General features: G+C 44.5%; 1 protein-coding gene across 6 annotated transcripts in view; it reads left to right on the forward strand.

The window, feature by feature from the left end:
• The window catches only part of LOC124141893 (protein furry-like), a 91,045-nt gene that overhangs the window by 60,592 nt on the left and 13,362 nt on the right, over window positions 1–17,091 (forward strand). For 4 of the 6 annotated variants that reach the window (XM_048387691.1, XM_048387688.1, XM_048387689.1 and 1 more), the window contains 13 exons: window positions 3,126–3,224; window positions 4,330–4,561; window positions 5,234–5,553; window positions 5,662–5,761; window positions 5,907–6,004; window positions 6,646–6,813; window positions 7,224–7,376; window positions 8,230–8,404; window positions 9,453–9,682; window positions 9,971–10,045; window positions 12,946–12,963; window positions 16,235–16,328; window positions 16,743–16,831. In XM_048387691.1, the coding sequence (XP_048243648.1) occupies window positions 3,126–3,224; window positions 4,330–4,561; window positions 5,234–5,553; window positions 5,662–5,761; window positions 5,907–6,004; window positions 6,646–6,813; window positions 7,224–7,376; window positions 8,230–8,404; window positions 9,453–9,682; window positions 9,971–10,045; window positions 12,946–12,963; window positions 16,235–16,328; window positions 16,743–16,831 (1,851 nt within the window). The remainder of the gene's footprint in view (window positions 1–3,125; window positions 3,225–4,329; window positions 4,562–5,233; window positions 5,554–5,661; window positions 5,762–5,906; window positions 6,005–6,645; window positions 6,814–7,223; window positions 7,377–8,229; window positions 8,405–9,452; window positions 9,683–9,970; window positions 10,046–12,945; window positions 12,964–16,234; window positions 16,329–16,742; window positions 16,832–17,091) is intronic. The other 2 variants (XM_048387690.1, XM_048387693.1) reach the window with 1 other exon arrangement.

Raw genomic sequence — 17,091 nt, forward strand, 5'->3', positions numbered from 1 at the left:
ATCGCCTCTTTGTCCCCCCAGACCGGTGGCACAAAATTCAGGCGATGATTGCCAAAGTCTTAGCGGTGCAACAGACTGTTCACTTTTGGGAACAGCTGTTAGGGCTACTTGTATCAGCCCAGGACTGCACCGAACGGGGTCGTCTCCAACTCCGCCCGCTGCAACGGTTTTTAATCCAGTTGTTAGCAACGGAGGTGAACAGTGCGACCGTCGCCCTCCCGGATCGGCTCCGACCGCATCTGGAGTGGTGGACGGTCCCTTACATTGTCTTATCAGGAGTCTCTATGCGGCCCTGCCGGGCCACGTTGACCCTGTATACAGACGCCTCTCTAGTGGGCTGGGGCGCCCATCTAGAGGGGGAGGTGAGCTCGGGGCTGTGGTGCGTAGACGAAGGTCTTCACATCAATTGTCTCGAGTTCAAGGCAGTGATCAACGCAGTCAATCAGTGGAAGCATCGTCTCGTCGACGCCCGGCTCATGCTGGCGACCGACAACACGACGGTAGTGTCCTATGTGAACAAACTGGGGGGAACCCACAGTCACTCGCTACTCGATCTCACGTTAGAGTTTTACGCTCTGGTGGACAGTGTCCCGTGCCAGATACGCGCCCGTCACATCCCAGGTGTGCGGAACGTACTGGTCGATGCTCTATCGAGGCCTCAGGATCCGAGCCCCACAGAGTGGATGCTGAACCCAGTAGTGTTTCAGTGGCTGTGCGAATGTTTGGGTCGTCCGATGGTCGACCTGTTCGCAACGCGGTTCAACAATCAACTCCCGTTGTTTGTATCACCAGTCCCGGTCCCGAGGGCCATCGATCACGATGCTCTCGCGTTAGACTGGACGGGCTTGGTCGCTTATGCTTACCCGCTGACAGCGTTGATACCACACATTCTAAGCCGGCTCCGAGGAGTTCGCTGTCGAATGTTACTGATCGCGCCCATGTGGCCGAACAGATCGTGGTACCCCGACTTGTGACCCAGGTCACGCAGTCGCCACTTCCACTGCCTGTGAGACCGGATCTCTTGATCCACCCTCACACCCGTCAGCTTCATCCAAATGCAGGGCAGTTCAATCTGCACGCGTGGATGTTGTCACCGAGCGTCTGAGGAGTAAAGGTTTTTCTCGCCGGGCGTCTCGGGCATACGTTAGTATGCATCGTGATTCTACCCAGAAGGTGTATAATGCACGTTGGGTTATTTTCACGAAGTGGTGTTGTAAACATCACATTCATTCGCCAGATAAGGTATCTGTGCAGGATATTGCTCGTTTCATGTCTCACTTGCGAGAGACCCGGAAACTCTCCGGGGGTTCCATTGCCAACTATGTCTCGTCCGTTGCTACGGTATGGGACGTTGCTATGTGTACCAGTCTCTCCAAAGAGCCGGTGATACGGGGTATTATCAAGGGTTTCAAACAGCACGATCTTAAAAAGGGCCGCCTTCGGGCACCGGCCTGGGATCTTTCCCTAGTGTTGCAATCACTTACGGAAGCTCCGTATGAACCCTTGCTTAGTGCTTCGTTCCGGCATGTGACTTGGAAAACAGCATTTCTCCTCTCCTTTGCCACGGCGGCACATGTATCCGAAATTCATGCACTCGATGCTGCCAAGGTACGATTCGAAAGAGGTGACGAAGGAGCGGTCCGCCTGGGCCTGCTCATGGGCTTCGTCGCCAAGAATCAGAGAGTCGGGCAAACGGAGAGAGAATTCACTGTAAGATCCCTCAAAGAAATCTTACATCCTGCTGATACTGAGGACAGAGCGCTGTGTCCGGTTAGGGCCCTTAAGTATTATCTTAAGGCTTCGAATGAACGTAGACAAGGGCGTGACCGTCTGTTCATATCGTGTAACCCTAATCGCACGGTTGACATAACTCGCAACTCGATTGTGTTGTGGCTTCGTTCTGTCATCAATCTGGCGTACCGGTCTCGGGGGTTACCGGTCTCGGGGGTTACCGGTAGCGGGGTCAAACCCGCACGAGATCAGGGCGCTAGTGGCAACATTTGCCCTACACTCGAATATCTCTGTTCGCAGAATATTACGAGGTTGTTACTGGCGTTCTGACTCGGTTTTTGCCAATCATTACCTCAAACAGGTCGCTGATGCCGTCGTGGAGAGTGTGCACCGTCTTGGCCCTCGGATCGCGGCGCAAGCGGGCACCTAAGGGGTGTGCCCAGCGCAATTCCGAACTCCTCAGGCGTCAGACCTTGCACGGTGGTCAATCTGGGTCGACTCCATTGTTCTCACTGCCGTGGCTACAGGAGTTGGGGTCACACCACAGGTGAGGGCGGCTTTTTGTGTGCTTTGTCCTTATTTGTATTTTGACAATTATGTATTTAATTGTCTGTCGTGTATCCCAACCTTGTGATGTATGCTTACAAATACTGGAATTAGGTCACGCGCCTAATGCATACTAAGTAGGCTTGCTCTGGGATATACGGTCTGAATGAAATTAATTTCCCTCTTTTCGACTGTTTAACCTGATCTAAGATTAAGCTCACGCGGATACAGTGTTCTCATCCGCTGCGGCGATGAAATACCTATCCAGTGGGGCCGTTTGGAATCCAGTGGGGCCGTTTTGGCAATGACGATTGAGCCTTACGGTATGCGCTTGCCAGTGCTTTGGTATTCCTATAGGGTAACGCCTAGCTAGGTGCATGCGCATCGAGTGCTTCCGCCTTGGTGTTTACTTCCGCTGGTCGGAAGAAACGCTAGCAGTCAGGATTCGGGTTGTAGGTGCTCCCCGCCGCCTACTGTGGTAGTCAGCCTCGGTATAACAGTGGTAACGTATTACTTAATGTAATTTGTAGACTTTTCCTATTCGGAATATTCTATAAGTAATACGTTACCACTGGGCTGCTGCCCGCCCGTCCGTCCCCCGAGCACTTGCTCTCGCAAGAGACAAGAGTGAAGGGTGTCACATGGCAGCTAGGTGGCTACGCACGTGCTGCATGAGGTAATTGAGATCTCTGTGGTAGATTTCGCTATAGCAGCAGTTGTGGGAGACAACAGCCTCGGTATAACAGTGGTAACGTATTACTTATAGAATATTCCGAATAGGAAAATTCTACAATTTTTGACACCGCTGGAGGTAAACATTATGGTTTGCATTTTTTGTTTTCTTTCAGATACTTCGAGCCCTTAGAATCCGTCCATCTACGCAGATGTTGTCTGATATTTTGTCTCGACTTGTGGAGACTGTGGCAGAACAAGGAGATGACATGCAGGTAAGACACATGCTCCATGGCCAGCAGGCTTCAGTAGCTGCCATCAGGCAGAACTCGCACTCAGGGCAGTACCATGACAACTGACAGTAACGGTAAACCTGATCCCAGGATGGCAAAGAAACATGCGAGAGAACCTTTCTGATCTGGATTAGAACTGTGACAAATGTTAAATTTGGGCTAAAACTTTGTTGATAAAGTTCAGATTCTAGTACTTTTTTTGGTTGAGTCCTATCTGAAATTTGAACCCACACTGCCAAAGTGAGGAGGCATGGGGGAAAGTTATGAACACACGATGCCATTTAGGAAGTACATTTAGAATTTATACTTTACTGAGAAAGTGTTATCCCAAATGTAACATTCATTACGATTGACCACTTTCTAAATGGCTTTGTGTGTTTATGGTTTCGGACATGGGAGCTGTGCCAATTTACACTTGTCAGAGGGGTATACAAACTATGTGATCTAGACAACCAGTTGTCACAGACTTTCATTTTTGTGGAAGTGCCAGAGGCTGAGTGGGTTAGATTGCTGACTTTGTTTGTTGGTGATTAGGTGCCTAACTTAGCCAGTGTGGGTTCAAATCCTTGATGGGACCCAACCCAAAATAGTACTAGAGTCTGTACGTTACTAAGAAAGCGTTATGCCAGATGTTACATTTGTTACATTTGTTACATTTGACCACTTTCTAAATGGCTTTGTGTGTTCATGGATTAGTTCTGTTGGAAATACTTACATGTGATACAGGCTATTCAATTATCCTAATGAGGGGGTCGAAGATGGGTCTATGCCTGTGACACTACAGTTTTAGTTAACATTAGATCAGAGGTCATTTTGGACTGATCTTTTATCTCCTATCACTAATCTTTTTATCCTATACCAATGATTCTTTAATCCTCAAATTTGGCTGAGTTCTGGAACTGGTTCACATGGACTGGAACTGGTCCACATTAGTATGGGTTCTGCCTGTAGAAGTCACAGAACTAATGCTTTACATGTGTTTTCCCATAATGACAATGATGAGACCATATCTCGATGATCCTGACGAATGGACAGAACACACCATGATCGACCAGTACATCAGCACTTTAACATTGATTTCTTCCAGGGCTATGTGACAGAGATAATGCTGACACTTGAAGCAGCCATTGATAACCTTGACCTTGAATTCCGACCAATCGACTTCATGAAAGAGCTGTTCATGTCAACGCCCAATCTTGCCAAAGACTCGGATGGTCGCCGTGGAGCAATGACAGCCCCCAAACAATCGCTGCCCCACCACTCCCGCAGCACCAGCTACTCCGTGTCCGTCATCATCCAGAGGGCTCACGCTGCTGCCAGTTAGTGTCCTGCATAGTTTCCTTTAGACCGGGGTCGCGAGGGGATGCTGTGTTTCAATTGGTCCCCTGAAACCTATACTTGTCTTAAGGCAATTCAATTGATCTCTTAAAAGTTCTCAGAATTGACTTAATTGATAGTGTGCCAATGTGCCCCAATGTGGGTAGAGTTGCTCATAATATCAATCACAGATTTTTCAGGTTCAGACTCAATTTGTAACAGGCTGCTCTCATATTGCATGGGTGGCCCAGTTGTCTGAGGTGGTGCAACTCAATGATCAGAGTTGTCTCCCTTAGGCATCATGGACTGAATCGCGTATCTCGCCCAGATTATGTTTTTAGGTTGTCAGCACCATACCTGTGCTCCTTTGTTTCACCAGAGCTGTAAACTTCTAACACCTGCATCACTTCGGGCTTTCCTCAAACATAAATTAAAGCTGACATGCTGTGATATCACTGAAATACTGTTCAAAGTGGCATATAAACCAAACTTAGTCAGTCACTCACTCACTGGTTAAAGTGATCATTTGTCACAGTAATGACCCAGGTTCATGTCCCACAGGGGTGTGATTTGTGACGCCCACACTTGGTATTGCTTAAGTGTTGCTGATGCAGCTAATAAACATTCCATTCTTCCACATCCTGCTGATTACTTGAAAAGCTTTCTTTTCACAGATGACTCACGTAACAGAGCAAGCACTGACCTTGACCATCGTCGAACAAATCTTGGCCGGTCTCGCAGTGCCCAGTCTCTGAAGAACCTGGACCAAAACGGGACAGAGGACAAACAGACCCTGGTGACGCAGATGTTCTGGATCGCAGTGTCGCTGCTGGAGTCAGACTACGAGTATGAGTTCCTCCTGGCAGTGCGACTCCTCGACAAGATCCTGTGTCACCTGCAGCCCGAGAACCCTGAGTGGAAGGAGAAGCTGGACAAGATGCAGCAACAGATCAAGTGGCCCAACTTCCCCGGGCTACAGACGCTTCTGTTGAAGGTAAGAGTAGGCCTGCCATCTCAAATCATAGCTTGAATATTGCTGACTGTGGCATAAGGCAATGTTCACTCACTCACTAACTTCTAACAATGACCCTTCTGTCCCCAGGGCTGCACGTCCCCAGTAACAGCGGAGGCCACCTGGTCCCTGCTGTCAAAGATCATCCTGTGTATCAAGGCACCTGTCATTGATCCCTCCGGCAAATGGGGTTTGTTCACTTTCATTCCATTTCTGAATTAATCAAAACTTATCTGAATTTTTTTCATCTGTGATATGAGTCAAAAGTTGTTTGTCATTTCTTAGAGTCTGTGTGTTAAATGTTTCCTAACTGTCACTGTTTTGTGTATGTGCAGGGTTTCCTATGAACACAATAGCCATGCTGCCATACCTGGTTGCCAACTATAAAAACCCCAACCAGACCTGTCGTGAAGCATCTGACCATATCGCACAGGTTGGTCTCTTCATCTGTCTTATCTGTCCTGTTTCACATGTGTAATGTAGCACTCTGACTGATGCAGATACTTTTGCATAGACTTACAACAGCTGTACCAGAATGAGGATTCCTGGTTAGAACTAGTCCCAAGCAACCGAAGCTGCTCATCAGAGGGGACCAGATGGTCAGACTCGGTGACTTGGTTGGTAGCATGTCCTCGTACCTCAAAGGCGTGTGTTATTGAGCACTATATCTTTCACTGGATTGTCTGGTCAAGACTCGATTACTTACAGGCCCCTGTCAAATGGCTGGAATATTATATTGCTGTGTGTGTCATTTTTAAACAACAAACCAACGAAAGGGTCCCTGGTGAAGAATAAGCAATAGGGTAGTCTTGAAGGATGTTTACTCATGATCAGGCAACCAATAAAGTTGCTGCATGGTAGCCTGAGGATGGATTACCCCCTACTTTCAAGCCCATGAGCAACACTGTATTTGAAAACCAAATGCAATTATTGCATACCTACATTTTTTGAGTGTTTGATAAGACCCTTTTATTCAAAAACAATTCAAACGTTTGTAAAGGTTACTGAATGATGTTAGGATTTTGTGCATATTGTTCAAGATTTAAGCATCACAGGATATTGTTTGTGTGACAGATGTGCAGCCAGCAGACCGACCGACTGTCCAACCTGGCCACAGTGATGTCGCTGTACAGCCGCGGCACCTTCGGCAAGGACAGCCTCCAGTGGACCAAGTGTGTGGTCAAGTACCTGCTGGACGTCAACTCCTTCGCTGCCGTCAGCATGCTCACCTTCCTTGTAGAGGTCAGTCGGACTCATGTTTTGACAAGTTAATGCAGTCAATGATCATGATATTTATTTTGGATTTATGATCCTGATGTGAGTCGATGGTGTTTGATGTTTGACATGTTGAGGTGTTTGATGTTTGACATGTTGCAGGTGTTTGATGTTTGACATGTTGCAGGTGTTTGATGATTGACATGTAGCAGGTGTTTGATGTTTGACATGTTGCAGGTGTTTGATGTTTGACATGTAGCAGGTGTTTGATGTTTGACATGTTGCAGGTGTTTGATGTTTGACATGTAGCAGGTGTTTGATGTTTGACATGTTGCAGGTGTTTGATGTTTGACATGTTGCAGGTGTTTGATGATTGACATGTAGCCGGTGTTTGATGTTTGACATGTTGCAGATGTTTGATGTTTGACATGTTGCAGGTGCTGGAGAAGGGTCCGGCCTCCAACCAGCCCGGAGTGCTGCAGATACTGCACTGTATGACGCACTATGTGGACATCAACTCCACCCACAGCTCAGCACACAACTCGGTCCTTAACACAGAGGTGTTCCACACTGCCACCAAGTATATTCAGGTCAGGGCGCCATTGGGAACATCAACTCTTCAGTTGAGATGTTACTTGTATCTAACCTGAGCTGTTGTGTCTGGCTGACCTCAAGTCCTTTGTCTGGTTTGGCATTATGAAGAGCAAAAAAACAGGAACAATTAAACTGAAGTTTCTCCACAAGTGATGACATCTGTGCAGTCGTTTTTTAAGACAGCTCATCCAAATTTAAGTTTAAGTCATGAGGGGAAACTTGTCTGCCATTACCTTTGCCCTCCCTTTCTTCAGATGATAGGAAATGTGTTTCTTTGTGGTGAGACTGAAAGTGTGTATTTTTGTGCCATATTATACAACATATATACTGTTTTCTCACTTTCTTATGACATACAATTGAAACTTATTATGTGAAATTGTTTAAGAGTGATGAGTGTAAAACTGAGATTCAAACTTTCCCTTGAGATATGTTGTAGGGGAAGTGTGTTCGCCTAATGATGTTAGTGTTTTGTAGTCATATCTGAGATCTGGGTATGATTCACAATATGGGTACAGTCTGCGTCACACATCTGGTGTTTAATGCTGAAGTATTGTTGGGATATTATGAAAACAGCAAAAGGACTAACTTAACTTAAACATGTTTTAGCTCTCCATGTCCCTCTCTTCCTCTCTCCCTCTCCCAGTCTGTCCCTCCCTCTCTCTGTCCATCTCTGTGCACCATCTACCCATCCCTTTCTGTGTTAGAACTGAACATGACTCTAGTTTGACACATCTGCAATCAGGTGATAATTTCATCCAATGATAGTGAGCTTTTGAACCTCTGGTACTCTGGTGGACACACATTGTACTGATGCAGACTTCATTAATCCACTCCCCACCATGTGTTTAGAGTGTCCACTGGAAGGAGGCTCTGAAGATCCTGAAGCTTGCTGTAACGAGATCGTCCACCCTGGCTGCAGCCCCGCCCTCACTCAGCTTCTCCGTCAGCTCCGAGCTCAGCATGTACTCCCACACCTCCTTCGCTGAGGCCGAGATATACACCAAGATTCACAAGGAACTGCCAGGTAATCTCTGCCGGGACATCACATTTGTTCGATGAAGGCCATGTGTACAAGACACATCCTGTTAGTTCTGCATCACAGCAGCATCCATTTTGTCAAGATAGCTCACCCTCTATCTATATTTGATCAACAACAAAGGTTTTTTTGGATTTGACTTACAATAATCGCTGTATAAAGAGCTCTACTGCAATAGGCATCCCCTGAACAATTTCTAGACCAATCTGTAGGTAATTCTTATTAACGCCCACTATTATAGCTGATAATTTACATGACAGTCTCTATATTCTTGTGTATATTACAGATTTTTTACAGAAAACAGCAGCATAGAATGGGTAGTGCTTAGTAACTATCATCGAAAAAATGTTAGCTTCATCAATATTTGAACTAAGTTTGTTCACTACCGCTCAGTCACTGACAACAAATTTAGCTCGTTGTGTATCTGTGGTCAGGGCAGTCAGAAAGGTCACAGTGATCTCTTGATGTCACCTGGGTGTATTAGTTGTCTTGCACACAAACTTTAATGTTTTTGTAGAGGCTGGATGACCTGTTGATCTTTGACCCTGCAAAGTTATTTCCCTTAGCTGCCAGTATCCGCTAGTCAGTGGTTTGATTTGCCAGATAATGCTGCAGGTCTGGCAATGTACTCCTGCCCATGGATTTCCTTCTAGTGATTAATGACAAGGACCTCGAATATTGACTTGTCTCATGATTAGTATTGACCTGAAACGTGATGAATATTGACTCGTCTGCTAGAAAAGAAGGTCGCGTGTTGTACGAACATTTTATGTTTCGCAGCTGAGTTACTGTAAAGAACCAGAAGATGGTTTAAAGACTTCATAAACTCTAAAGTGAATTTCGGTATAACAAAACAAATGATTCATGATGTCAGACCACCTCATGGGTCGGGTGGTCCTTGTTTTCACATATTGACCTCATCAAGAGTACTTTATATAATGTCTTCTACCTATTGTAAGCAATGAACTGGTGTACCAGGAGTGGAAAGCTGTTCAAAACATGAGTAAACCGAGGCTCACTCAATATTGTTCTGTAGGTCGCACTCTGGACTTCTCTGTTGACCTGTCCAAGACGCCCATCATAGGCAGGAAGTTTTTCGTCAATGACCAGTCATCAGCCGGAGGTGCTGCTGCAGCTGCTGGTGCTACTGCCGGTGCTACTGGTGGTCCTGTACAGAGCAGCTCGTCATCGGGTGTGTCGTTGTCAAGGAAACCATCCAACAACCAGGACATTGACTCTGTGTGGCGCCGACCCCAGGCTTCACAGGTCAGTCACTGTACTAGGTGAAGGTCATTCTGACACAGTGTCAGCCACACCTGGTCGGAATACATCAATAGATTCAATATTCTCTTGTTTTAGTGCTAAATTCAAGTACACAAATTTGTGTTTGACAATTGTTTTCTTTCATTTATGATGTAACATAAAAATAACACTGCTTTTGTTTTTTTAATAGATTACTAACAAATTACTAACTGCTTACTGTAATTTCACTGAATTTCACTATTATCTTGTTTGGGATATTTTGCACTTTCATATGTTATTTTTGAATTTCAGGCTCGAACTCGAGAGCGCCTTGTTAACCTGCTGACCTGTTTCGGACCCCGCGTGGGACTGCTCAAGAGCCCCTCAGTAAGTAGGCACTGCCTCCTGACGTCTCAGTCTTGTGTTACTAGAATGTATTGGAACTTTACTAATGCACATGCAGATATTTGTTGTGGGAAAGTTGATATTATAAGTTCTGCATATGTTCTGTTTTATTTGTCAACATTATGACGTTGAGAAACTGCATGCATTGATCCTTTTCAGCAGGTGTCTTTGTGTTCAATAGTTCTGACATAATGCTTAGTACTACATAGTGGTGATGAATTTCAAAATTGTCCGGTTTCACAAAGAAATCTGTGCTATGACTTGTGTCAGATTTCAGCTTTATGTTATTAAGCTGATTATGTCCTGATGCATGTTGAAGCCAAGTAGTGCATACCTTGAGCATACTTTGTGTATGTTGTGTGTATGTTGTGTGCATGCTGTGTGTATGCTGTGTGCTGGTTGTGAGTGTTGTGTGTTCATTGTAGGGCTGAAACGATATCCCGGGACACCGATGTATCGCAATTCACTCCATACGATACGTTGTGCGATTTGTGAGGTGCTGTATCTCGATTTTTCACGATACGTTTTTTTCAAAGTCGTATATACGTACGTCTTTGTTTTTGTACATAAACTTTTATCACAGATACGTTTTAAATGTGTTTAAACTCTTTCAACACCGTAGGAACTGAGTCCCCAGGCACCGGCCAAGCCTTAGTCACGTCAAAATTGTATATATATTTATGGACCTACCTGTCATACCATTCATTTATTAAATCTATCACATCTCACAATGTCTGAAATACGAATTCTATTTCAATTTATCATTATTTATCGATAGATTAAAAGTTATTCACTATTTCCCGCAATGTTATTGAAAATATAATTCTCGATCGCACACTTCGACAACGGGTGCACATCAAACATGTCAAAGAGCAAAACAAAGACGTTTCAAGCAAATCTTAAAATATATTATTCAAAGTGATAAATAAAATCAACAAAAATATATCTAAAAGTGGTCAAACTTACAGCTAAGTTATTATTTCCATCTTTTCGTGCGATCACGTGTAATGTTCTTTAAATGACATCTCTGCTTTTGGCGCCTCGAATTCTCGGCTCGGACACGATGTTCGATGCCAAAATATATGCATGAAAAATCTTTGTCACAGCTTGTAACCTAGTATGATACATCCACGAAGCTCCATATTTTTAATATAGATCGCGATTTCCTGCTTAAAACGTTCAGAATAACACGATTTAACCAAAATATTTCATAAAAATCTGAAATTCATCGTACACAAGGATTTGTAATTTGATTGCCTGCCTCAGGTCACGAGCTCTGACCAATCATGAACCTTGTAGCAGACTTCGGCAAGAAAGCGTCATTAGGAACCATTTTTTATACCTGCGAAAAGACTCCAGGCAATGTTACGAGCGTGTTGTTACGATGAAACAACAAGCTTTCTAACGATGTGTCATATGTCAGTCTTCGAAGAACGTTTTATTCATACGAAGCTTTCGAAAACGGAGGTATTTCTTCATGTTACTTAGCGGACAGCCGCTGTTATCTGGAAATGGGTGAAATCAGATACTATTCATAATTCTTTTTAAAATAATTTTCCAATTACGTAAATGAAAATAAAAAAGGAAATAAGTAGATCTAGATCTTTTGAAATCTTATATTTGCCCCAAATCGTCAAATTTTCGCTTCCTTGGTCCTTAATCTGGATGTTATGAATGCGTTAGCTTACATTTTGTATATTTACAACGAACTTAATTAAGTTGTCAAGTTGTAAATAATGTTATAAACATAACTTTCATATTTATAAACACCAGGATTAGACCTTTCAAATAGTGTATAACATGGCTGTTGCTACAATTGTTTTTAATTGTTTTTTTGCCTTTATACATGAAAATGGCAAATCATTAGTTACTGGACACTGGTACATTTAGTATTTACTCCTAGAATCTACCATCTGGTCACAACTCACAAATATGTAGGACTGTTACTTTTATGTTTGCTAGCCATTACATGGAAATGGCAGATGATTCATTAAGTTAAAATGCTCATGACCAGTATATATTTTATGACTCATGAACATTCATTCACTTTCATTCAATTTTTCATTTTAATAAACTAAGTTTAATTCATTTATCTCTTTTCTTCTCGTCACTATATGTATCGTAGCGTATCGAGATACGTATCGAATCGTAATGTAAGTATCGTGATACGTATCGTATCGTGACCTAGGTGTATCGTTGCAGCCCTAGTTCATTGTGTGTGATGTGACTCTCCTGCAGGCATGAACATTGCCACCACAGTCTGTCTGGCAGGAATGACTGCATGAGCTACCAGCTACTGTGAGCCGTGTATGCTGAGCCCTGTTGTAGCTGAGATACCGCTGATACAGCGGCAAACCCTTCTTACCCCCTCACTCACTCATGCCGGTGTGAAACTACGTCACTTTGTCCTTATTACATGAGATATTGACATCACACGGTGTGAAACTAAGGCACTTTGTCCTTATTACATGAGATATTGACATCACACGGTGTGAAACTAAGGCACTTTGTCCTTATTACATGAGATATTGACATCACACGGTGTGAAACTAAGGCACTTTGTCCTTATTACATGAGATATTGACATCACACAGTGTGAAACTAAGGTACTTTGACCTTATTACATGAGATATTGACATCACACGGTGTGAAACTACGGCACTTTGTCCTTATGAAATGAGATATTGACATCACACAGTGTGAAACTACGGCACTTTGTTCTTATTACATTAGATATTGACATCACACGGTGAGAAACTACGGCACTTTGTCCTTATTACATGAGATATTGACATCACACGGTGTGAAACTACCGCACTTTGTCCTTATTACATGAGATATTGACAAACTATAACATCACTATGTTTTGTCCTGGTGTTTAGGACACTGTAATCAATAAGGTAAGACGTTGACCAGGACGTCGACATCCACCAACAACTTTATACTTCATTTCTATCAATATCATGTCCTCCTGTGTTGAGCTGCTTGTGTCGCACAGTCCCCACTCTTCTCCTACCATGCCCCCTGTGACTGGAGCAGTGTCCCGCCACAACAGTACTGGCCACACAACCCTGCCCCGCCACAACAGTACTGGCCACACAACCCTGCCCTGCCACAACAGTACTGGCCACACAACCCAGCCCCGCCACAACAGTACTGGCCACACAACCCAGCCCCGCCACAACAGTACTGGCCACACAACCCAGCCCCGCCACAACAGTACTGGCCACATAACCAGGCCCATCACAACAGTACTGGCCACACAACCCTGCCCCGCCACAACAGTACTGGCCACACAACCCTGCCCCGCCACAACAGTACTGGCCACACAACCCTGCCCCGCCACAACAGTACTGGCCACACAACCCAGCCCCGCCACAACAGTACTGGGCACACAACCCAGCCCCGCCACAACAGTACTGGCCACACAACCCTGCCCTGCCACAACAGTACTGGCCACACAACCCTGCCCCGCCACAACAGTACTGGTCACACAACCCAGCCCCGCCACAACAGTACTGGCAACACAACCCTGCGCCGCCACAACAGTACTGGCCACACAACCCTGCCCCATCACAATAGTACTGGTCACACAACCCTGCCCCGCCACAACAGTACTGGCCACACAACCCTGCCCCGCCACAACAGTACTGGCCACACAACCCTGCCCCGCCTCAACAGTACTGGCCACACAACCCTGCCCCGCCACAACAGTACTGGCCACACAACCCAGCCCCGCCACAACAGTACTGGCCACACAACCCAGCCCCGCCACAACAGTACTGGCCACACAACCCTGCCCCGCCACAACAGTACTGGCCACACAACCCTGCCCCGCCACAACAGTACTGGCCACACAACCCAGCCCCGCCACAACAGTACTGGCCACACAACCCAGCCCTGCCACAACAGTACTGGCCACACAACCCTGCCCCGCCACAACAGTACTGGCCACACAACCCTGCCCCGCCACAACAGTACTGGCCACACAACCCTGCCCCGCCACAACAGTACTGGCCACACAACCTTTGCACGCCACAACAGTACTGGCCACACAACCCTGCCACCTCTCAGCATGTCTGGCCACACAACCAGGCCCACCACATGAGTCCTGGACACACAAACATGCCACCTTCGACCATACTTACCACACAACCATGCCCCATCACAACAATACTGGCCACACAACCACGCCCCCTCACAACACTGTGTGGCCTAGATTACCATTGATCTGCTTGCTCCAGATCTTATACTAACAGCCAGCCAGTATTCCCCGCCCTCACTACACCATTCTAAGCAGTACTGTTTGTGTCATCAGGCTAAGACACGTCCAGTCCCAGGGGGCTCCCAGGTGTGTGTTCCGAGGGGCATGTTTTGGTCGCTGCACATTCTCATCATTCTGTTGCTGACGTCCTTCTCTTTCAGACGCCCTTTGTTATGTGGGATGATGCACAGGCTTTGCATCATGGTACATGGGTCATTTTCATCCTCCCTATCTCAATCCCACCATTTCCATTTAAAGACTTCTAATTGGTCTAATTTAGTTATAGTAGGGCATTATAAAATATTTATTGCCTGTCTTCCCCCTATAAATCACCTTGTTCCAGTTTGTGTGGGATGGGTGTTCATTTCTTTCAGAATTTTCAAAACTTCTGTAAAGCATGGAATGTGGATCCAGTAATATATATTGTATCACTAGATTACTCATTGTTTGAATATGGCTAGAGAAATAGTTGTGTGTATCTGGCAAGACAAATATTACATGATATGCGTACCATCATGTTGCAGTCAGTTCATGATACATGTGTTTGTTTGCTTATTATGTTTGCTTACTATGTTTAGTTTGTATTGCTTATATCTATTTGGATACTGATTTGTGTGACAGTGACAGAAATGATATATGGTGATGATGCCTAGCTGTTTTTGATGTTTCAATTTCTGCCACTGTCGTGTCTGCCATATATACCTAGTGCACCAGACACTTCATCAACATGTGTGACACACCCGTGAAGATCCGGGGTAGAATAGGTCTTCAGCAACCCATGCTTGCAGCAAGAGGTGACTGTGCTTGTCGTAAGAGGCGACTAATAGGATCCGATGGTCAGGCTCTCTGACTTGGTTGATGCATGTCATCTTATCACAATTTCATGGATTGATGCTCATGATGTTAATCACTGGATTGTCTGGTCTGGACTTGATTATTTACAGACCGCCGTCATATAGCAGGAATATTGCTGAGTGTGGCGTTAAACAACCAAGCAAACCAAACAAACAAACATGTGTGACATACTTCATGATATGTATAAATATATTTATGAAAACAGAACACTTCTTAGTTCTTTCGAAGAAATTACTTGCCTTTTTAAGGCTTTTGAACTCAAGTAAAACCAGACAAATAATATTTCCATTAACATTAATTTGTTCAGTTTGGGGTCAATTTCAAATGAATTACTAAGGTTCCTTCCAAGCCATTAGGGGAGGTGGGGGTTGTGTGCTCAGGGGCCCTTGGGTGTGCGCCTATGCATAGTTGCCTCCCTTGTATCAGCACCATACCTGTACCCTTGGGTTTCCAAGTGGTGAACGTCTTAAGTAATTTATCTCCAAATTAAACAGACACAAGATAATGTAGCTGGAATACTTGGTAAAGCAGCACTAAACCCCAGTTTGCTCACACTGAAACTTATCTTCCTGGAAAAGAGAAAATTATTGTGTCAAAAAATAGAACATTTTTTACAAATCTAGTTTAGTTTTTGCGTATTTATATTGATACTTTGATAATCTGAAGCCATCATTTCATAAGTTTATATGACATTATTGTTTTGTGTGATTGTATGTTCATTGTACACAAGTACATCCAGAAACTGCTGATAACACAACTTATACTCCCTGAATCTCAGGTACTAGTCACGTTAACACATCCATCATAATACTGGGATGGCGTCAGGTGATATATTGTTCTCCTATTTTGTTTGTGATTGTAACCTATCATAGATCACAAGATCAATACTCTGGGCCACATAACACAATCGTAGTGTTATGACTGTTGTAAGCTATGTTTGAGTTTGTACTCATACGATTGTGATCTGAAACAGCCTACCGTAGGTGAGAAGCAGGAATCTTTGTGTAGGACCATATGATTGGGGTGAATCATGACCTTGCATTTACTTCCAGGTCATATTCAGCCAATCAAGTGACACGCTGGACCACCAACACAGCGTGGCGTCAAGTGGCGAGGAAGCCTCCCTGCCCGAAGCCCCCTCCTCCAGTAAGACTTGACAATCTGAGGGACATTGTACCTAATAACTCTTTTTGTTGTGTGCAATTGTAGTATGTTGTTTGTATAGGATTTCTGCCAACATGTCATAAGGATGGGTAGTCAAACATGTGACACTGACCTTTTGCACATTAATCCTGAACAAATTAATTTAAGTTCTGATAATTTTGGTTCACGTTGTTTCAAAAATAATATCTTCTCAGAGATAACATAAGATATGATAAGGCTTTACTATCCCAAGGGAAAGTCATATTCAGATAACACTATCATTTTGACGGTTGATATAGTCCGTAATATTAAAGAGCTGTGATAAATGATGATGTTGTATAGCTTGTCGCTGGATGATGCAAGCAGGAGTAGTGACTGTACACAATGGGACAATCGGCCATGTTGTATGTGTTGCAGACAATGTGCTGGATGACAGTAGTGGCAATGAGTTGATGGTCACATTCAAGGGATTCGACTTCCTGGACAATGAACTGGAGGAATCGGAGGTAAGTTGGGACTCAAAGTGGGGACTTAGTCTGTCACTGTTGTGATCTGAATTTTGGTGAAAGTGGTTTGTATTTAAAAGAATGAAATCACTGCATCTTGGAATATCTATTCCTGTTTGCATATTTTATCATTGAGGGAGCTGCAGGTTTACTCATGTTGCAAATTGTTTTGTAAGGATATTATCAGTCAGCTCCATTCAATTCTGCTATTTAAACAGCCATTTATCTCCATTTTCTTCACAGCTCTCAATGTGTTGTCA

This window comes from Haliotis rufescens, unplaced genomic scaffold (assembly GCF_023055435.1).
Source record: "Haliotis rufescens isolate VD_foot unplaced genomic scaffold, xgHalRufe1.0.p SCAF_7, whole genome shotgun sequence".
In the NCBI taxonomy this organism is placed as follows: Eukaryota; Metazoa; Mollusca; class Gastropoda; order Lepetellida; family Haliotidae; genus Haliotis; species Haliotis rufescens.